Source organism: Elgaria multicarinata, chromosome 10, assembly GCF_023053635.1.
Source record: "Elgaria multicarinata webbii isolate HBS135686 ecotype San Diego chromosome 10, rElgMul1.1.pri, whole genome shotgun sequence".
NCBI lineage: Eukaryota > Metazoa > Chordata > Lepidosauria > Squamata > Anguidae > Elgaria > Elgaria multicarinata.
Window position 1 is genome coordinate 35,201,973 of NC_086180.1, and position 22,969 is coordinate 35,224,941.

General features: G+C 43.0%; 1 protein-coding gene and 1 non-coding gene across 2 annotated transcripts; both read right to left on the minus strand.

Annotated features, from left to right (window-relative positions):
- Positions 1–11,785: 11,785 nt before the first annotated feature.
- FABP2 (fatty acid binding protein 2) lies at positions 11,786–22,033 on the minus strand. The gene is made up of 4 exons (XM_063135592.1): positions 21,884–22,033; positions 19,604–19,776; positions 19,338–19,445; positions 11,786–12,041 (listed from the first exon to the last, which is right to left on the minus strand). The coding sequence occupies exons 1-4, from the start codon at positions 21,948–21,950 to the stop codon at positions 11,991–11,993; spliced, it is 399 nt and encodes a 132-aa protein (XP_062991662.1). The 5' UTR covers positions 21,951–22,033; the 3' UTR covers positions 11,786–11,990.
- On the minus strand, positions 12,177–12,295 carry LOC134405226 (5S ribosomal RNA). The gene has a single exon (XR_010025952.1). It is a non-coding gene; the product is annotated as a 5S ribosomal RNA (ribosomal RNA).
- Positions 22,034–22,969: the final 936 nt, after the last annotated feature.

A 22,969-nucleotide genomic window follows, 5' to 3' on the forward strand; every position in this document is an offset into this window, starting at 1 on the left:
GAAAGAAATAACCAGCCATCTTTGCCTCACTTTGCGCCCACTTATGGGTTGGTTTGCTATGCGTTAGTGCTCAAGCCATCCTTGCGGCACTACAATGCATGCTGCCTGCCTGCTTTCCCTCCCTTCTCCCCTTCCCGCCTTGCAGCGATGGTGTATGTGTCTTGCTTTGACTAAGGGGAGAAGTCCTTCCTGCGCTCACTTAGACTTTATCAAATTCAATAATCCCTTTTTCAAATGTGCCAGAAGATTTAGGGTTATCTCGTGGCATGTTGGGATTGCCTTGGAACTGGCCCCATTGAGCTGTCTGCAATTGCAACTTTAAATCCCTGACATACTGGAGTGTTCAAATTTCAAAAGTTCCCCTAACATCAGGGGATGATGGGATTGCCTTGAAACTTGGTGTCCATGGGGACACATGGGTAAGCTGTCATGGGACCAAAGGATAGGTTTCTAACGTGCAAATTGACGTAGTTGTAGAATGGGACTTGATTTGGGGTGAGTTAAAAAGTTTAAGCCGCGCCAAAAATCAGGGGATGATGGGATTTGCTTGCAACTTGGCGTGCATGTGGACACATGGATAAGCTCTCATGGTGCCGAGTTTGAGGTTTCTAACATGCAAATTGACGGAGCTATCCCAAGGGGTGTGAATGGGGTGCCCGATTTTCATAAATTCCCCAAAAATCAGGGGATGATGGGATTGCCTTGAAACTTGGCGTCCATGTGGACACGTGGATAAGCTATCATGGTGCCGACTTTGGGGTTTCAAACATGCAAATTGACGTAGTTGTAGAATGGGACAATTTGGGGTGAGTTAAGCCATGCCAAAAATCAGGGGATGATGGGATTTGCTTGCAACTTGGCGTGCATGTGGACACATGGATAAGCTCTCATGGTGCCGAGTTTGAGGTTTCTAACATGCAAATTGACGGAGCTATCCCAAGGGGTGTGAATGGGGTGCCCGATTTTCATAAATTCCCCAAAAATCAGGGGATGATGGGATTGCCTTGAAACTTGGCGTCCATGTGGACACGTGGATAAGCTATCATGGTGCTGAGTTTGAGGTTTCTAACGTGCAAATTGACGGAGCTATCTAAAGGGGTGTGAATTAGGGTTATGGGTGGTTCGTTAGAGGGTAGAGCCGCGCCAAAAATCAGGGGATGATGGGATTTGCTTGCAACTTGGCGTGCATGTGGACACATGGATAAGCTGCCCTGGTGCCGAGTTTGAGGTTTCTAACATGCAAATTGACGGAGCTATCCCAAGGGGTGTGAATGGGGTGCCCGATTTTCAAAAATTCGCCAAAAATCAGGGGATGATGGGATTGCCTTGAAACTTGGCGTGTGTGTGTATACGCCCATGAGGTGTCATGGTGCCAAACGTGAGGTTTCTAACTTCAACGGAAAAAAAGTTGTTTACTTTTTTAGCTTTCAATGCAACCCTATGGGGGGGCAAAAACGGAGCTCCGGATCCGGATCCAGAGCTCCGAGCGGAGCGGAGCGGAAGTGGGCGGAGCGGGGGCGGAGCGGAGCGACCCGCTCCGGAAAATGGCGGATCTGCAAGTGAAGCGGAGCGGGGGGTCCGTGCACACCCCTAGTGAATACCTCAACCTGCAATGTCGGATGACAAGCACTGCAGGGCTTTTATAAGCTATTTTCTTAGCCTTGGAGAAGCATATATATATATATATATATATATATATATATATATATATATGGCCATTCACAGACAGAGATGAACAAAAACTAGCTGCAATCAGCTGCTGGGAATGCTGGAAGTTGTAAGGCTTTTTCTGTCTAAATAAGCATAGGATTGCACCCTTATTCAACTAAAATGAATCAGCTTTTAAGTCCCATTGATTTTATACCGCCCAGAGAGCTTCGGCTATTGGGCGGTATAAAAATGTAATAAATAAATAAATAAATAAATAAATTTGAATGTTAAGCACCTGTTTCAGTGTCACACTGACCTCAATGGGACTTAAACGTGTTTAACTTGGCTAGGTTATGCTCTTTGTTTTTAATGGTACAATCCCATGTTGAGACAGAAAAAGCGCCTTGCTAGACCTACTGGGTGTTCCATGGTTGAGAGGGGGTGAAACCGGATTTTCCTGTTTAGGTGTGACACTTCATGGTCCACACCTTGTGTGGATTATCCCGGTATTGGAGGGGGCTGGTTGCAGGAGTTTGCTCCGGTTGTGCTGCTGTCGGGTCGAGCACGAGTTGTGCAGCCACACCGGCCTGATTTCCGGGTTGTTTTTTTCCGCCCGCCGCATGATTTGCGCAAGTGTGAAAGAGCGGAATCCGCGTAGATCGGCGGCGGCAGCTGAAGTGGCGCTTCTGCTGTTGTTCCATGCCACACACCCCTCAGGCTGGGCACAGGGGAACCAGTTGGGATTGGGGGATGACCCACAGGGGGCGTGGCCAGCGGTGGCAGCAGGATGGGAACGAGTGGCATTGTTGAGCGGCAACATTGACAAGGCAGGGATGCTGTCATTTCCTTTCGGGGGTGATGACAGGCGTACTGTGATCCGAGGACAGCCGTCTGCATGGGCACTCTGTGCCTATATCCCCCATCACGCCTCTGAGTTTTGCTGGCGATGACCGGCCCTGTGCCTTCCCCCCCCCCCCATCCCAACGTCCTTTGCACCACATGTATTCAATAAAATGCATTCAAACTGCGGACGTCTAGTCTTCCTGTGTCTATGGCGAAGGGCAAACCTTGCTCATTGGCATCATTAGCAGAAAGAAGGGGGCCCCATCAGTTTCCGCACCAGCGAAGGTCCGAAACCGGCATCAGCAGCCTGCCGCCGTCACTCCCCCCCCCCCCCCCAGCAAATACAGTCGAAAGGATAGGGGAGTGTATTGACTAGGGGTGTGCACGGACCCCCCGCTCCGCTTCACTTAGAGATCCACCATTTTTGGAGCGGCCCACTTCGCCCCGCCCCTGCTCCGCCCACTTCCGCTCCGCTCCGCTCGGAGCTCCGGATCCGGATCCGGAGCTCCGTTTTTTCCCCCCATAGGGTTGCATTGAAAGCTAAAAAAGTATACAACTTTTTTTCTGTTCAAGTTAGAAACCTCACGTTTGGCACCATGACACCTCATGGACGTATACACATGCACGCCAAGTTTCAAGCAAATCCCATCATCCCCTGATTTTTGGGGAATTTATGAAAATCGGGCACCCCATTCACACTCCTTGGGATAGCTCTGTCAATTTGCATGTTAGAAACCTCAAACTCGGCACCATGAAAGCTTATCCATGTGTCCACATGGATGCCCAGACTCAAGGCAATCCCATCATCCCCTGATTTTTGGCGTGGCTCTAACCTCTAATGCACCACCCATCACACCCCTTTCGATAGCTCCGTCAATTTGCACGTTAGAAACCTCAAACTCAGCACCATGATAGCTTATCCATGTGTCCACATGGACGCCAAGTTTCAAGGCAATCCCATCATCCCCTGATTTTTGGGGAATTTTTGAAAATCGGGCACCCCATTCACACCCCTTGGGATAGCTCCGTCAATTTGCATGTTAGAAACCTCAAACTCGGCACCAGGACAGCTTATCCATGTGTCCACATGGACGCCCAGACTCAAGGCAGTCCCATCAACCCCTGATTTTTGGCGTGGCTCTAACCTCTAACGCACCACCCATAACCCTAATTCACACCCTTTTAGATAGCTCCGTCAATTTGCACGTTAGAAACCTCAAACTTGGCACCATGATAGCTTATCCACGTGTCCACATGGATGCCAAGTTTCAAGCAAATCCCATCATCCCCTGATTTTTGGCGAATTTTTGAAAATCGGGCACCCCATTCACACCCCTTGGGATAGCGCCGTCAATTTGCATGTAGAAACCTCAAACTTGGCACCAGGACAGCTTATCTATCTGTCCACATGGACGCCCAGACTCAAGGCAATCCCATCATCCCCTGATTTTTGGCACCCCAAATCAAGTCCCATTCTACAACTACGTCAATTTGCACGTTAGAAACCTCAAACTCAGCACCAGGACAGCTTACCCATGTGTCCACATGGATGCCAAGTTTCAAGGCAATCCCATCATCCCCTGATGTTAGGGGAAATTTTGAAAATCGGGCACTCCAGTATGTCAGGGATTTAAAGTTGCAATGCAGACAGCTCAATGGGGCCAGTTCAAAGGAAATCCCAACATGCCATGAGATAACCCTAAATCTTCTTCCACACTTGAAAAATGGATTTTTGAACTTGATAAAGTCTAAGTGAGCGCAGGAAGGACTTCTCCCCTGAGTCAAAGCAAGACACATACACCATCCCTGCAAGGCGGGAAGGGGAGAAGGGAGGGAAGGCAGGCAGGCAGGCAGGCAGGCAGGCAGCATGCATTGTAGTGCTGCAAGGATGGCTTGAGCACTAACGCATAGCAAACCAACCCGTAAGCGGGCGCAAGGAGCAAGTGAGGCAAAGATGGCTGGTTGTTTCTTTCTAAGCCAGCAGTTACACATTGAGGGGCACAGAGGAGGACGACTGGGAGCAAGCGTGCCAGAGGGTGCTGGGCACGAACCGCAAAGCTCATCTCCCAGGCACCAGGCGGGCAGAGAGGCAGGCAGAGCAGGCGAGGAGTCAGTCCTGGCAGATGCCCCACCACAGCAGCACCCCGGGGGAGGCGGGCAGACAGGCAGGCAGGCAGGCAGGCAGGCAGCGGGCATTTCTGGGGGCACAAGGAAGTGAGGTCAGGATGGCTGGTTTCTAAGCCAGCACTGCAGTTAGTCACGCATTGCAAACGCAAACCATCCCAGCGAGTCGGTCACCGAGGAGGACAGGCTAGCAGAGGGGCAGGCAGAGTGACATGTCATAGATCTAGTATTGGGGAGGAGTCAGTCCCGGCAGATGCCCCACCACAGTAGCACCCTGGGTGGGCATTGGAAAACGCCATCTTGTGGGTCCATACTTCCCCCACCCCATGTCCTGCAGGGTTGCCTGCCTAACCCTTGTGGGGATGGGAGATGGAGAGCTTAGAGTGGCAGTGCCAGCAGCAGCCTTCGGCTTTCCCCTGGAACCAGTCGCCTTGCCCGCCTCTTTCCCCAGCAAGACCGACTGGTGCTTCCTCTGAAGAAGCATCTTCATGCTGCTGGTTCCATAATGCCCTGTAGATGAACCCCTGCTTAGGCTGAGTTTGCAGTGGCGACAGACAGCAAAGCGGGGATCCGCTCCCAACTCAAAGTGGTCCCACACGATGCTTGTCTTTCGCTTCCGTGGTGACATCACCAATTGCCCGCCTGAACTCTCTGGTGTTGCCACAGAAACAGGGGTGGCAGCGGAAGAGGGGTGGGATGAGACTGGGGAGAGAGCCTCGGCCTGCTGCTGCTCCTCCTCAGCCCCCACATCCTGGAGGACCACCGCCTCCTCCTCCTCCCCCTCCACTGTGCTGAGGACCTCGTCTAGGTCCATCAGCGGGCTCATGGGCTCAAAGGATAATGAAGGAGATACTCCTCCTCCTCCTCTAATAGCACTGCTGCCACCTGCCTCTTGCAACCTGCCTCTTGCTGCCACCTGCCTCTTGCCACCTGCCTGCTTACTGGTGCCAGCCTGAGCCTTGCTGCTTTCAGCACGCCTGCTCCCTCTTCTCATGATGACTAATAAAATATTAATACTACTAATAATATGTATAAGGTACTACTAAGAATATGTATAAGAAGAATATATGTTTAAATGTAGGGAAATGGGACAAGAAGTGTGTATGCTGTATAAGAAGAATAAAATATTAATACTACTAATAATATGTATGAGAATATACTAATATATATACTACTAAGAATATGTAAAAGAATATAAAAATATGTTTAAGAATATTACTAATAAATGTAGGGAAATGGGACAAGAAGTGTGTGTATGCTTTCAAAAGAAAGCTTTCACAAAAGCAGAACAGTCAGGCTTTAATAGAGGGAAGGGGGGGCAACCAACCCAACCAACCAAACACACACTCCAAAATTTAAAAATAAAGTTTATATTAAATCAAAGTAAGGGAAAAACACAGGGCAAACTAAGCTATAAGTCAGAAAGAAGCAAACAAACACACACACGCGCGCCAAACTAAATCTATCCTAATCTATCTCCAAAGTCCAAAGCAGGAGCACTAACTAACTAAGTGTTCCCTCCACGAACGCCAACCCACAAAGAGACACAAAGCAGAAAGCTCTCAGGGTGGGTCTGCCTTAGTCCCCCCTCCAACACTGGGATTGGAGGATGATGCTTTCTGAGGTGATCAATTCTCATCAGGATTGGGAGTTGAATGTGCCTGTCATCGCTTCAAAAAAACTAAAAAAAAACCAAACCCCGATTTTTTAAAAAATATTGCACGTGAACCACAGGATACAGAAAGTTGAGAGTAGTCTCAAAATGACCCCCATCCACGACTCTCTGAGCACAAGAATTTTCAGAATGATATCTTAAAAACCAACCCAGTTATGCCCGAGTCTTTCCCGCAATGCAATCCTATGGGCGAAAAGCCGAAAAACGCCGTTTGAGCCGCGCGGTTGACCCGATTTTCAAAAAAATATAGCACGCGACCTGCACGATGCAGAGAGGTGAGAGTGGTCTCAAAATGACCCCCATCCACGACTCTCTGTGCACAAGAATTTCCAGAATGATAGCTTCAAAAAGAATGTAGTTATCCGCGATTATTTGCCACAATGCAATCCTATGGTGAAATGTTTTCAAGATGGCGACCGGAGCGCTCCGCCTGAACTAGGAGCTCCGAAAAATGGTTGCTTCTCTTCGCCTTGCTTCTAGGGGTCCGCGGTCCGCCCCTACTCCGCCTTACCCTTACCCTTACCCTTACTCTGGGTAAGGCGGAGCAGGCCAATCCGCTACTGCTTCTACGCTCCTAATCGGAGAGGAGCACATGCCTAGTATTGACACAATGCAAAGGGGCCACAGCTGCGCACGGGGTGCAAATGGCGGAGGAGGTTTGGCCGAAACCGCTGACCACTCCGCTTAGCACGCCTTTTCCTGACCAGTGCTGACCTCGCCGGAAACTGCGCTGACCTCATTTCGTCCCACACCTCCGCCTCCCGAATCCAAATTAGCACGCGCCAACAGGAAAAGTCTTGCTTAAAGTCGTTTCATAAAACACGGAAAACAGAGGTTTCACCACAGGATGAACGTCATCTGGATCTGTCTAGATGACGACGGTATGTAACGCACGCTACAGCCCCGTCTAGCAACGCCCCAAAAGTCCTACAGGTCTTATCATGGCTGACTGGGGAATGCTGAGAGTTGTAGGACTTTCTTCTGTCTGAACATCCTTCTGTCTGAACATACATAGGACTGAACCTTAAGCCAGTTTAATTAGAGCTTCGTGGTCTTGGGATCAGGCTAATCATAGAATCATAAAATCATAGAATCATAGAATAGCAGAGTTGGAAGGGGCCTACAAATCCATCGAGTCCAACCCCCTGCTCAATGCAGGAATCCACCCTAAAGCATCCCTGACAGATGGTTGTCCAGCTGCCTCTTGAAGGCCTCTAGTGTGGGAGAGCCCACAACTTCACCAGGCAACTGATTCCGTTGTCGTACTGCTCTAACAGTCAGGAAGTTTTTCCTGATGTCCAGCTGGAATCTGGCTTCCTTTAACTTGAGCCCGTTATTCCGTGTCCTGCACTCTGGGAGGATCAAGAAGAGATCCTGGCCCTCCTCTGTGTGACAATGTTTTAAGTATTTGAAGAGTGCTATCATGTCTCCCCCTCAATCTTCTCTTCTCCAGGCTAAACATGCCCAGTTCTTTCAGTCTCTTTTCATAGGGCTTTGTTTCCAGACCCCTGATCATTCTGGTTGCCCTCCTCTGAACACGCTCCAGCTTGTCTGCATCCTTCTTGAATTGTGGAGCCCAGAACTGGACGCAATACTCTAGATGAGGCCTAACAAGGGCCGAATAGAGAAGAACCAGTACTTCACGTGATTTGGAAGCTATACTTCTATTAATACAGCCCAAAATCGCATTTGCCTTTCTTGCAGCCATATCGCACTGTTGGCTCATATTCAGCTTGCGATCTACAACAATTCCAAGATCCTTCTCGTTTGTAGTATTGCTGAGCCAAGTATCCCCCATCTTGTAACTGTGTCTTTGTTTCTATTTCCTAAATGTAGAACTTGGCATTTATCCCTATTAAATTTCATTCTGTTGTTTTCAGGCTAGCACTCCAGCCTATCAAGATCACTTTGAAGTTTGTTTCTGTCTTCCAGGGTATTAGCTATCCCTCCCAATTTTGTGTCATCTGCAAATTTGATAAGCGTTCCCTGCACCTCCTCATCCAAATCTATATATAAATAAAAATGTAAATGTTCGTTCGAAACAGACGTTATATCTCCGAAAGTTCTTTACCGATTGCTTTGAAATTTTGACACAACGTTGCATTCGAATACGCGAGCGTTGTTATGTAACTATGTTCTATATGGGGACAAAAGTTTGTCTTAAAATTGAAGAAATAGGCCTCCTCAAAACCAGTCCTGCTGATCATTGTGACATCGCCAACCAGTAGGCCAATCCACTGCCTCTGCCTTCTCTCTTATTTGCATGTTCTCTCACAATTGGCTGAGTGAATATAGATGTCACACCTGTGACAGTTACACGTTCTGAAGAAAGGTAACTGCCAGGAGTTTCAGCTAACCCTCTCACCGTAAAAACATCCTTTTTAAAAAAACCAAACAATTTGCTTTACTTCATCCAAATAATGCCTCACAGAAGATCACACTTAGGTCGTCGTACTCGCAGAGTGGAAGCACTGCAACGAGAAATTGCAAATCAGACTGAGGAAGAACGGGCATCAGCAAATGAGAAAAAAAGAAAAAGAATGCCTCAAATACGTGCCAAGGAACCAGCCAAGCAACGTTCAGCCAGACTTGAGGATGCACGATTGCGAGCACGGCAATCACGTTCTACAGCTTCAGATCTGCTTTGTTCTCAACAGAATGAACGCGACAGGCTGAGAGTGGCTGAAAGACATCAACGAGAAACAGCACATCAGCGTCAAACACGACTCCGTGGTAAACAATCACACGATTACAATCGCCTTGCATTCCGGTACAACCCAGCTGATGATTATAGTTTGAGGCGGCATGTTCTCATCGGCACTATGACTGAAGTGTGTCCTTATTGCAAGGCTCTTAAATTTAATGGAGAAACAAAAGGAATGTGTTGCGCTGCTGGAAAAATTAAACTGCCTCAACTTGGAGAACCACCAGAGCCTTTACAAACTTTGCTTGCCGGATATACCGCAGAATCAAAGCATTTCCTATCTAACATCAGGAAATACAACTCATGCTTCCAAATGACGTCGTTCGGCGCAGAAATCATCACAGCTCCATTTATGCCAACTTTCAAAGTCAAAGGACAAATTTATCATAAAGCCGGCTCCTTCCTTCCGTTTCAAGATAGTCAACATAAATTCCTACAAATGTATTTCATTGGTGATGGCAATGATGAATTGAATGCACGCTGCGGAATTTATACCGGCATAAAAAGGTCCATTGTTTCAAAACTGCAACAGCTACTTCACGAAAAAAACAATTTAGTACATTTGTTCAAAACAGCAATTGACATGATGCCATCTGCTATACACAAGATTGTTATTCATGCTGTCAAAACGCCTGCTGGAGAACATGTGCGAAGATTCAATGCTCCAACTATAGACGAAGTGGCAATTGTTATAGTCAGAGATCAATCTTGACAGGACCTTTCAAAGGTGAAGATGTCCTCATTCCTCGCATTCCTATGATTCCAACAGATATGCCATTTCATTTTAAGAGATTGCAATTCCCAATTCGATTGGCGTTTGCAATCACCATCAACAAAGCTCAGGGCCAATCTTTAGAATTGTGCGGTTTAGATCTAGACACAGATTGCTTCTCACATGGACAATTATATGTTGCATGTTCTAGAGTTGGCAAACCAGACAATCTCTATATCTACACAGACAATGGAACAACTAAAAATATTGTATATCCACAAGCATTGTGAAATTAAACATATTAGAAACATCCGCTTTGTCTTTTCTTTCTTTTCAATTTAACCAGACTATGCCACAGCAACGAGTGGCAGGGTACAGCTAGTCATTAATAAAAATGTTGAAGAGCACTGGGCCCAGGACTGAGCCCTGCGGTACCCACTCATTGCCTCTCCCCAGTTTGAGAAGGTTCCATTGATAAGTACTCTTTAAGTCCGATTCTGTAGCCAACTGTGAAGCCACCTAATAGTTGTTCCATCTAGCCCACTTTTAGCTAGTTTGTTAATCAGAATGTCATGTGGTACTTTGTCAAAAGCTTTGCTGAAGTCAAGATATATGACGTCCACCGCGTTCCCACAGTCCACAAGGGAGGTTACACGATCAAAAAATGAGATCAAATTAGTCTGACAGGACTTGTTCCTGACAAATCCATGTTGGCTTCTAGTGATCACCGCATTGATTTCAAGGTGTTTACAGATTGACTTCTTTATAATCTGCTCCAGAATTTTCCCAGGGATGGATGTCAGACTGACTGGTCTGTAGTTCCCAGGTTCCTCCTTTTTGCCCTTTTTGAAGATAGGGACAATGTTAGCCCTCCTCCAGTCATCCGGCACCTCACCCGTCTTCCATGATTTTGCAAAGATAATAGACAAAGGTTCTGAGAGTTCTTCTGCTAGCTCCTTCATTACTCTAGGATGCAGTTCATTGGGCCCTGGAGATTTGAACTCATTCAAGGAAATTAGGTGTTCTTTGACCATTTGTTTATCAATCTCAAACTGCAATCCTGCCCCCTCAACTTCTGCTTCACTTTCTCCAGGGGGGTCATAGACCCGCTTTTGGGAGAAGACTGAGGCAAAGTAGAATTGAGCACTTCAGCCTTTTCTTTGTCATCTGTTATCAATTTGCCATCCTCATTAAGCAGTTGAACCACCATTTCTTTCCTCTGTCTTTTACTACTCACGTATCTGAAGAAAGCTTTTTTATTGCTTTTAGCATCCCTCGCTAATCTCAGCTCATTCACAGCTTTAGCCTTCCTAACGCCATTTCGGCACTTCTGTGCCACCTGTCTGTACTCTTCTTTTGTAGCCTGGCCTTCCTTCCACTGATTATATGTATCCCTTTTTGTTTTCAGGTCATCTCTAAGCTTTTTGTGGAGCCACATTGGTTTCCTCTGTTGTCTTCTATCTTTTCTCCTGGTTGGAATTGTTTGTAACTGTGCCTTTAAAATTTCCTTTTTTAAATACTCCCACCCATCCTGCACTCCTTTTCTCGTTAGGCTCACTTGCCATGGGACCTTACTTATCATAGTTCTGAGTTTATTAAAATCAGCTTTCCTAAAATCCAGAGTACGTGTATGGCTACACTCAACTTTTGTCTCCTTCATAATCAAGAATTCAAGTATGACGTGGTCACTTTCCCCCAGAGTTCCCGTAACTGCCACTTTATCCACTAAGTCATCCCTATTGGTCAATGTCAAGTCAAGGATTGCCAATCCTCTAGTTCCTTCCTCCACTTTCTGTAGGAGAAAGTTATCACCCACACATGTCAGGAATTTCTTGGAAGGGCCGCTTTTGGCAGTATTGGTCTCCCAACAGATATCAGGGTAATTGAAGTCCCCCATCACTACTACATCACACTTCCTTGAAACACTGCCAATTTGTTTAGATTTGCATTGTGTAGGAAGCAATCTATTTTTCTTTAAGTTTATCCAGAAATTGATACACAATAATAATGAAAGACAGATGGATATCCTGAAAAAATGGGAGTAGAAACAATGTTTATTTTTGGCCCATATATAAAAGGTAAATATTCTTTGTACGCTTAGCAGCACCATTTCCCTAAACAGACATGGGCATAAAATATAAATATATCTTAATTGCATTTCAGTTATGGAACACAGGCAATAATATTTGAATACAGTTACTTTGGGCTTAGTGGGGAAAGCACAGTTGCTGTAAAAAGAAGTACAACAATTCTTCCATCAGATTCCAGTTCTAGGCTATGGTTCACGCTTTCTTGAAGGTTCTTGTAGCTTGAACCCCTTCATAGGTGTAAGTCTGAAATGGTTTAACAAAACACAGGTCAGAATGCTACTGAGGTTTACAGAGATTCCATTTACAATGTTGAATTTCCCAGGGATGGTTTCATTCCACACCTCTCAAAGTGAGATGTGGAGCTTTTTTTCCCCCCCTAGCCTACAGCACCTGGTATTCCCAGGCAGTCTCCCATCCAGGTACTAACCAGGCCTAACCCTGCTTAGCTTCAGAGATCAGACGAGATCGGGCGTGTTCAAGGTAGTATGGCGGTAGGTGAAATGTGGAGCTTTCTAAGTAGGTTTACTTATTACTACCCAGTCATCTCTGGCGCTTGCCTATGATGGCTCATGCCACAATAAGGCTGCAGTCCTACCTGGGAATCTCACTGAGCTCAACCCTTTTTAAGAGCAGGGAAAATGCAGCATTTAATTGCAAAAGCAAAAGCAATTTTCTCTTGCATATTTGTGCTGTTCTACTACACCACAGTGCCACTTAGAAGTTACGTAACAGAGAAGGAGGAAATGAAATACTTCTCATGTAGATCTCAATTCTGCGCCCAAAACCAAACTAGATGCAATGGCCTTTTATCGAAAAGCTCATAGGCATAGGAAGTTGGGGGCGGAGCTTGGCAGCCTGAGCGATGGCGGGTTTCTTCTGAGGCTCTGAACGGCGCTTGCCGGAAAAGGCAATTATCTCTCTTTTAATGGGCATAAATCTTTGAGCAACTGACAGAAAATGATTATAAAACCAACAGGAGCCGGGAAAGTGGAGAGAAGGGAGGTGAGATGAACTATGATTAATGCAATGTCTGTCTAAACGGCAACTTTGTCAAAAGTGAAAGTAAAGTAAACGCTGACTCTGACGCAGTTTAAAAAGAAGGAATTTACGCTTGCTGGACATTGATTTGTGTTATAACCTCTCATCTTTATCTCATATGGGAACGATTGAAATGCTGGCTTTCTAAGGTTGAAGTGGTTGACTGGATTTATTGGCGTGGCGAGAAGGGGGGGTGAAGGGGCGAAAAAAGCTGCATTTGGCATTCGGTGAGGGAGATGTGGGATGCTGAGAGACTTTGAATGATTAAATCTGATCCCCTCTAGTGAATGCTGTTGTGAACTGGATCTGTCCCCCCTCCTCGTGAAGAAGGAGCTGTGAGTGCTATATAATAGAGAAGCCAGCATAAGTTGCTAAGGAAGAGAGTTGGACTCTAAGATTTATGCCCTACCCAGAAGGGACCCATGCCCAACGTTAAAAAAAAGATCAAAAGTTGGGAAAAGCTTAATATACAAAAAAAGAAACCTTCAAATCATAATTTGGCTTACCTCTCCTTCCTGGAAAGTACAGCCCCTGGAGTTGAACAGGAAGAGGAAGATATAGACCCAGTCTCTTTGGATACAATACCAAATAAAGAAGAAAACATGGCAGAAGGGGGGAACGAAAGTGGTAGTAACCCTCCCTCTTTAATGGAAATCAAGGCTATTATAGCAGAAAATAACATTATTATTTTTTAAAAAATGGATCAGCATATGAGTGAATTCAGAAAACAAATGCGTACTATTGCGGATAAAGCGATGGAAAATTCGGATAAGATCAAAAAGATAGAGGCTAAAGCGGATCTGGACCAGAAGAAACAAGAGGCTTTCGAAAAATTAATTAATATACAATTTAAAGAATGGGAATTGCGTTTGATTGCCGTGGAAGATCAATCTCGTAGATCTTCGCTTCGAATAAAGCAGCTGAAGGAGATGCAAGGAGAAGATCTTAGAGAAATTATCGTGAACTGGTTCAAGGAGCTGATACCTGACATACCAATAGATGGATCGGATCTGGACCGAGTCCACCGTGTGGGGGGGCAAAACTACAAAGGGACTAGAGACATACTGGTGAAATTTGGCAACTATTACAAAAAAGAGCAAATTATGAAAGAATTGAGATCTAAGGTTCAGATACAGTGTAAAGGCAAACCAGTGCAAATTTACAATGATCTTTCTCAACGCACATTAAATTGGAGACGTAGTCTTAAACCAATAACGGTAACATTAATGAAGAATAAAATTCCTTATGCATGGGGTTACCCGGTTTTTTTAAGATTTACATATGGGAGGAGGGAACACAGAGTAACCTCATTGGATCAAGGTAAAGATTTGCTGAAGAGGCTGGGTCTGGATGGGGAAGCAGATGGGGCTGGAGTGGGTGGGGGAGGGAATGAGGCTGGGACATCTGGAGAGTAAGAGAATTGTTAATTATGTTTGGAGATAATTGCAAATAAAAATGCTAATATAGAAACCTGCCGGCCAGGCACAGCACTGCCTCCCCCCTCCCCCTTTAAAGTAGATGGCTGGAGTACTAGACTCACGGGGATATGGGGGGGGATTAGAGTGGGGGGTGGGGAGGGGGGGAAAGTAGGGGAGGAGGGATCGGGGTAGGAGGGTGGGGGCTTTATGTACGGAGTTTGTGTTTTTATGTAAGCAAGTTTGAATTGCTGAGCACAAGGGATCGGAAGAGATTTCAAAAGGGTGATTATGGATAAAAAGATAAAGGTATCAACACTCAATGTTAAAGGTTTAGGGGCAGTCGTGAAAAGGAAGAGAATAGAACAAATGCTAAATAAAGAGGGATCAGATATTATAATGATCCAAGAGACACACCAAGGCTCCGAGAATTCGAATATGATAAAATTAAAGTGGTTAGCCTATTATGAAAAATCATTAGGGACATCAAAAAAAAATGGAGTGGCCACTTTGATTTCAAAAAAAAGTGGGTTTATATTAGAAGAAGTAAAAAAGGATGATAAGGGTAGATATCTTATGTTAAAAGGTAAAATTGAGGGAAAGGTTTATACTTTGATTAATGTTTATGCCCCAAATGAGAGGCATAGAGAGTTTTTTATAAAGTTGTTTAAAGAAATAGAAGAATTTAAGGAGGGGTATGCTATATTAGCTGGGGATTTTAATATGGTTATGGATAATAAAAGGGACAGGTCAAATCCCACTAATGCTGAAAAGAGGAACAATATGACTATATTGAATAAATTAGTAAAAGAAAATGATTATTTAGATTCGTGGCGCTTACTTAATGGGAATAGGCCTGGATTTTCATACTTTTCCCCAGTTCATCATACATACTCCAGGATAGATTATATATTTGTTTCAAAAGACTTTGCAACGAGGATTTGTAAAATGGAAATGGGGGTAATAAAAGTAACCGATCATGCCTTGTTAAGTTTAGAATTTACAGTTAAGAAAGATTATAAAGAGGCATATAGATGGAAGTTGAACACAAAGATATTGAAATACAATAAAATAGTAGATAAAATTCGGAAGGAACTGTCAGAGTCATGGGAAATTAATGAAAAAGGAGGAACAGCTGGGTCAGTCATTTGGGACACCATGAAGGCTGTAGCAAGAGGAATCTGTATTAGAGAAACATGTAGTTTAAAAAGACAACAACGTGCAGAACAGGAAAAGTTAGAGATAGAAATTAAAAACTTGGAGGAAAGATATTGGCGAAGTAAAGATAAATATAAATTAGTGGAAATACAAGCTAAGAAGAAACAATTAGAAAACTTAAATATAGAAGAGATTCAAAAGAATTTAATGTATATGAAAAGGGAATATTTTGAAAACAGTGATAAGAACTCGAGGTTGCTTGCCAAGCTCACACAAAAAGAAAAAGGGAGGAATGGGATAGAAACGTTGAAAGATAGCCGAGGGAATTATTGTCATGCAATGAAAGCTAAAATAAAAATTTTTCAGGAATTTTATCAGGAATTGTACAAGGGTAAAGAAATTCAACAAGAAAAGGTGGAGGAGTATATTGGAAGGTTTATAAAGAAGGAAATAAAATCAGAATATAAGGAGTTAATGGAGTCAGTAATAACTCAAAGAGAAGTTGAAGAAGTTATTGATAAGTTAAAAGTGGGTAAATCACCAGGAGCAGATGGTTTGGGTCCAGAATATTATAAGGTCTTCAAAGATTGTTTAGTTCCAAAATTAATGGAACTTTATAATAGGATATTATCAGGAGAGAAGATACCTGAATCATGGGAACATTCAGTGATAATTCTGATCCCAAAACCAGATAAAGATTTGACTAATCCTGATTCTTATAGACCTATTTCTTTAATAAATCAGGATGCTAAAATTTTTACATCTATTATGGCCAAACGACTAAATAAATTTTTGGCAGAATATATAGGGGCAGATCAATGTGGGTTTGTGGTAGGAAGACATATGCATAATTTAGTGGGTAGAGTTTTAAATGTAATAAATGTAATAAAAAAAGCAAATATTAAGGCAGGTATTATGGCATTAGATATTTTTAAAGCTTTTGATTGTGTGAGCTGGCAGGCACTAAAGAGTATTATAGATAAATTGGGATTTGGAAATAAATTTAAAAATGTAATAGAACAGCTATATTCCCAAAATACGGCGGTAGTGGTGGTAAATGACGGACTTACTGAAAAGATACGACTAGCCAGAGGAACAAGACAAGGATGTCCGCTCTCGCCGGTCCTTTTTGTAATGGTTATGGAAGTTTTGGCGAAGGCACTAAGGGAGGATAAAGAATTAGAAGGAATTGGAGAGGTAAGGGAGATAAAGCTAAACATGTTTGCGGATGATACTTTATTGACCATTAAGAATCCATTAAGAAAATTAGAAAGAATTAAATATCAGTTGAGGGAGTTTGAGGAAATTACAGGGTTAAAAATAAATTGGTCTAAATCAGAGATGATGTTGTTTAACTATACTAAGAAGGAAGAAAAGGATTGGGAATTTAAGGGAATGGAATTGAAAGTTAAGAATGAGATTAAATACTTGGGAATTAAAATTACAAAAAATCTAGAGAATTTAGAAAGGGAAAATTTAACGAGGTTAAAGAAGGAGGTACTAGAGAAATTGGAGAAATATAAAAGATTAAATTTATCTTGGTTTGGGAGAATAGCTTTGATAAAAATGAAGATATTAGCTAAAATTAATTTTGTATTTAGGATGCTACCTATAAAAATATCAGAAACCGAGATAAAAAGTTGGCAAAATATTATTAATAAATATTGTAATGGAGAAAAGAGAGCAAGAGTGAATAAAAATAATTGGTACCTAAGCCAAAAAAAGGGGGGAATGGGTCTCCCAAACATAAAATTATACTACGTAGCAAATAGATTAAGACATGTTGTAGAAGCAATTATGGGAGTAGGAGATTTATATTGGATGGAAGAAAAAAACATAAGTAAGGTAGAGATGAATCTGGAGAATGTTTTTTTTAAAGATGGAGGAAGAAAATGGGTTGGAAGTATAGATAATCCACTCCTGAGGACTCAATGGGAAATTTGGAGCAAATTTAAAGGGAAGCTGCTTCCGAGCAACTCTCCCTTAGCACCGATAATAATGTTAAAGAATTTCCCAGAGGATCTAAAGGGTAGATTATGTAAAATACTAAAAGAGAAAAATAAAATAAAATTAAAGGATTGGGTAAGAGATATTAAAACAAGAGAAGATATGGAAAATTTGTTAAAGGAGAAGAAGCTATCTTGGCTAGAATATGGTCAATTAGAACAATGGAATAAAAAGTGGATTAAAGATAATAGAATGTGCAGAAAGATGACGAGGTTTGAAGAATTAGTAGTAAGTAAGGAGAAAGGAAAAGGAGGTAGTATAGTTTCAAAAGGATTAATGAGTGAAATATATAAAATATTGTTAGAGAAGGAGTTTAGAGAGAATACAGAGAAAATGATTTGGGAATCAGATTTGAAGATACAAATAGGGCGACAGAGCTGGGAGGGACTATGGAAACAAAGAGTGTTGAGAAGTTTATCAGTAAGAATAAAGGAGAATTATTTTAAAATTTTATGGAGGTGGTACCTAACCCCGGTTAGATTGAACAAGATAAGTGATCAACATTCAGCAAATTGTTGGAGAGGATGTGGGGAAATAGGAACGTATTTACATATGTGGTGGCAATGCAAATATGTACAAAGATTATGGAAGATGGTGTTTTCAGAAATTGAAGAAATAGTGGGAATGAAAATAGAACAAACACCAAAAATAGCATTGCTGTCACTATTTGAAGATATAAAGTGTGGAAAAGGAACTATAGAGCTGATATCGAGTTTGTTGGTTGCAGCACGATTGTTGATAGCTAGGAACTGGAAGATCCAAGGGGAATATTCTATTGAGGAATGGTATAAAGTAGTATGGGACATAGCCATTAATGATAAACTGACATGCAATATTAAGTGGAGAAAAGGCGTAACTAAAATAAATGAGTTCGAAGGAATTTGGAAACAGTTCCTAGTGTTCGTGTTTACTAAGGGAAGTGGGAAACCACCATCAGAAGAAATGATTAGATTTTGGACTCAAGAATGATCCCGAGGTGGGGGGTGCACTTTTATGTTAAGAATGGAAATGTTGTAGTGTGATAAGGCATATGTAATAGTTTTTGATATTTGTACTCAACAATTATTCAATATGTATGAAGCAGATATTTGATGTATTTTTTTTTCTTATTGTGTTGTTTCAAATATATTTTGGAAATGTTCATTTATGTTTATATAGTGTTGAAAATGAATAAAAATTATTAAAAAAAAAAATAGGCATAGGAAGTTACTCTAGAATGGCCTCTTGCCAAAAAGAATGTTATGTTCTGGAACACCAATGAGTGGGGAAGCATATCCTATATACCAGGTTTTCATGAGCTGGTGCCCTCCAAATGTGCTGGACTACAACTCCAATAATTCCCCAAGTGTGGATCCTTATGGAGCACCATCCCTGCACAAGAGAGAGGTCTCAGCAGGCTTGCAGGAGCCTAAAGCTTTGCAGGAGAACAAGAAATCTTTTGGGAGAAAAAAACAAACAAACAAAGGAGGAAACCCCCAGAAGAGTCGAGGCATGTTTAGGGGGAACTGAATGACTGGCTGTTGAAGGGAAAAACAGAAAACTGGTGTGTGTTTCTGTGTGACTGTAATGGAGTATTCTAGAAGAGGGCATGGCTGGCTGGAATCCTGAATAGGACCCCTGAAGATGGCAACATTTTGTGGTAGGCTTCACTTGTCATGAACTATATATGTTCAGGTTGAAGTTTTTCAACTTTTAGAGGAGATAAGCGATTGCTCCCTCAGGCTGTCATCCCAATGATTTTAACGTGCAAAGGAAAATGAAACCCCCCACTAATTCCTCCATCCAAACTGGAAGTAAATGTTTAGGATTGGGACTTAAAAATATTTGCTCCATTCCTTGTCAAAAGGCTAACATGATTTCTTGTCAAAAACAAATAGCATTATCAATGAAAAGACCCACCAGCTATTCCAGGTGAACTTACCTGAACCATGTTTCCTCCTACGATTTCTCTCAGTGCCTTAAGTTCCTTCCCATTATCTTTCCGGTGGAACGTGCCTACCAGCTGACTTCCTTTCATGTCCCAGTTACCCTAAAACATAAAGACAGAAATTTCAGATGGTTGAGCTTATATACGGTTAGAAGCTGCCCCAAACCAAAGCAGGACTGACAGGGATAGCTTTGGTTTGTAATCCTTTCAGAGAACGAGCCAAGCAAGAACAAAGCATCATGGAATAGCAGGTCTCTTACATGGAGTTCAGTTCCATCGGCCAAGCTGTAGTCGAAATTCTCTCCTAGAGTGAACACTATTTCTATGGTGCGGAAACTGCTGGATTCTTTGATTGTGAACTTGTTTCCTTCTTGTTGGATTGTGATCGCCAGGTTGTCGTGGGCTCCTAGCTTTCTCTTCACGAAATTAATACCTAGGAAGGTAAGGGGATAGCAAGTGAGGTGCACTGCAGAAGAGTTGGTTTTTTAAAAAAACTTTTTTTAAAAAAAAGAGTACACAAATTGACTAGAGGAAGGCTAGAGATGGGCAGGTTGGACCCAATCTCCTTTGCTTCTGACCTTGGAAATAGTTTTCATGTGTGCTCAGTGCTAACTCACCCAGTTTAGACGGATTATTTCTATCTCTCTTGCTATATCCTTTTAATGTTGTTGGATGTTTAGTCAGTGCAAAAGTTATGTGATGTGCACCTTGCCACAGACTGAAGCCAAGGAAGAATATTGGACGTACTAATTCTGTTGCGTCTCCATCTCCATTTCGCTTTCCTGGTTGTTGTTGTTTTACCTCAGTGACACTTTGAATAGTAACTTCCTGCCCCTCCATCCCACTCTCTTCAATGAAAAGGGCTTAAAGTGAAATCCTATACTTGCCTACTCAGCACTAAGCTACATTGAGCTCAATGAGCATAATTACTTTAATTAGATTAAATCCATTATAGGAATGCATTGGCATAGCTGCTCTAAATTTTTTGGAACAGAAGCAAAGGCTGTAGTTACAAAACAAATCCTGGGCATAGCATGTCAATTTGCATAGTAGGGTGACCATATGGAAAGGAGGACAGGGCTTCTGAATCTGAAAAGGAAATTTCAGCAGGTGTCATTTATATGCACGCAGCAGCTGGTGAAATCCCTTCTTCATCACAATAGTTAAAGCTGCAGGAGCCATGCCTAGTATGACCAGATACAAAAGAGGGCAGGGCTCCTGCAGCTTTAACTGTTGCGATGAAGAGGGAATTTTACCAGGTGCTGCATGTCTACAAATGACACCTGCTGAAATTACCTTTTCTGTACAACTGTTAAAGATACAGGAGCCCTGTCCTCCTTTCCATATGGTCACCCTAAATGGAATAGAGTGAACAGCTGTAACTAACCATGTGGGTTGGCGCAGCAAGCCAGTTTTGGGAGACAGCTGAGAAAAGCCACAGATGCCTTGACTGGCCTATAGCAGCAGGATGAAAGCAAGGGCTAAAATGCTTGGAAAAGCAAAAGAAAGCCTGGGACCTAAGTACTTTCTGCTAAGGGGACATAATACAGAGTCGACTTGTGGATTTTCATATTGTGCTCAAGGGGATGTTAAATCACTGGAAAGGGACGCTTTGGCCACCACCATCTTCATTTCCCAAAAACGCTTGTGGGCTTAGGAGAGGTTGCCTTTGGAAACATGAAATCCTCTCCCCAACATTTGCAAGTTTAGCATGGAAGGCAAACTTCACCAAAGTGAGACCTAGGCCTTAGCTAGACCTAAGGTTTATCCCAAGAATGTCCTGGGGTCCCTGTTCATGTAAATGACACACAGGGGATCCCGGGAGCAGGCAGGGACAACCCCGGGACGACCCCGAGATAAACCTTAGGTCTAGCTAAGGCCCTAGTGTAGCACTTGGACAGTGCCAGACTAGACGTTTGGCTATAAAAATCACAGAGTGTTTCTGGGCCAGTCATTATCTCTCAGGCTAATCTACTTCACAGGGTTGTTATGAGGATAAAAGCATGTGATGCATAACATCCTGGACTCCTTGGCTGAAGGACAGGATAAACATGTAATGCATAAACAGAAGTGGGCGCCTTTGGGTTCTTTTATTACAACTCTAACTAATTGATGGCGTGCCAAGAGTTAATAGCCATTTCTGTGCCTTTAACACTTGTACACTCAAAAAATTCAAGGGGCAAAGCAATTCCACCTAACTGCATCTCCTATGCTAGGAGAACCTTCTCAACACAGCAGTATCTCTAGAAGTTGCTCTTGACAGAAAGGGAGAGGCAACCCTCAAAATTATGCAGGATTTACCGGCATGGTATTTCGAAGAAAATTCCCTTTGGAAGGCAAAAGAGACAAGCTTTAGAGCAAAATACTAGGAGTTAGTTGGTAAACAGTGTAGTTGCTCAATTATGGAGTAACAGCACACTATGACATAGACAAACTCCATGCAAAAAAAGAGGGGGCAGGAGCTACATCCAACAAACAACCTTTTGAATGGTGGTAATTAAGGCGATTCTCGCAGGAAGCAAAGAAAACATAGATCTTACCCATCACCTCCATGAACTTGTCATAGTTTTCACTCTTCTCCACTTTCCAGGTGCCATCGAATGTCATGATTGTCAGTTGTAAAAAGGGGAGCTTAAAACAGAGGTGGTTTCTCCGCACAATCTGAAGTGTGCTTCACCTTTCTAAGAGGGATTTATGCCTTGACTTATCTTGAAAGCAATTCACACACTGATGTGGCTGACTAAAGTGCAATTAGTCACATGACCCTGAGAGGTCAAGCCGCTGCAATTGATTCTAGCTCTTTACTCTATTAGAAAACGTCGCCTATAAAATTCTTGTCTCCTTCCTTGCTGAACTGATCACTCTTTCCATAGGGCAGCTCAGAAGAACGTATTAAATTGGGTATTGCAAAAGAAAGAAAGATCAGGGTGGTACCTTGATTTAATTGAAACTCTTATTTTAACAAACAAATGTGCATCAATGCTTTCTTTCTGTAATGTCTTTATATTGCTGAGAGAAATTAAATATTTGCCCAAGCAAAGAGCACAAACTTTCTCTGCTCTGCCTTGCAAGTCCAGCTTGCCTTTGGAAGCTGTTCCATTGTGTTGAAGAGGGGTGGGGAAGATCTATTTATTGGCTGTATTTGTTCTGCAAGCCACCCATTATGTTTCCCCACCCCACCGCATAGGTGTGTGCCTCTTGCTTTTCCAGTTCGAAATTCTGAAGAGGTAAATTCATGGCAGCTAGCTGGGCTGAATTTGGGAGGTGGACAGCAAAGGCAAACAAGTTCAAACTGTGCTGAGTAATGTGTGTGCTGCTGAGGGCTGTGTGAGTGTGTGTGTGTTCATAGGGCAAACATAAGCCTCAACACAGGACTGATTTGGGAGCAATATTCTAGTAAGCGTATTTATTAAACTGGTGGCACATGTATTTAAAAATAAATAAATGCCAGGGCAGTAGATATTCCAGGAGGTTTCCTCTAAACAATCTATGGTTGTCAGATTGCAGCCTGGACACCTGGCATATATGCTTTTAAAAGTTCGAAGACAAATTGAGAAGCCTGCATTTTTCCTCCACCAGCCTGTTGAGTGACACATAGGAGCATAGGAAGCTGCCTTATACTGAGT

Bases quoted from the DNA above. Each gene is read 5' to 3' on its own strand.
- FABP2 (XM_063135592.1), bottom strand. From the start codon at position 21,950: ATGACATTCGATGGCACCTGGAAAGTGGAGAAGAGTGAAAACTATGAC. The intron at 19,777-21,883 runs GTAAGATCTATG...TTACCTTCCTAG, and splicing joins CAAGTTCATGGAGGTGATGG to GTATTAATTTCGTGAAGAGA. The intron at 19,446-19,603 runs GTAAGAGACCTG...TTTATGTTTTAG, and splicing joins CCGATGGAACTGAACTCCAT to GGTAACTGGGACATGAAAGG.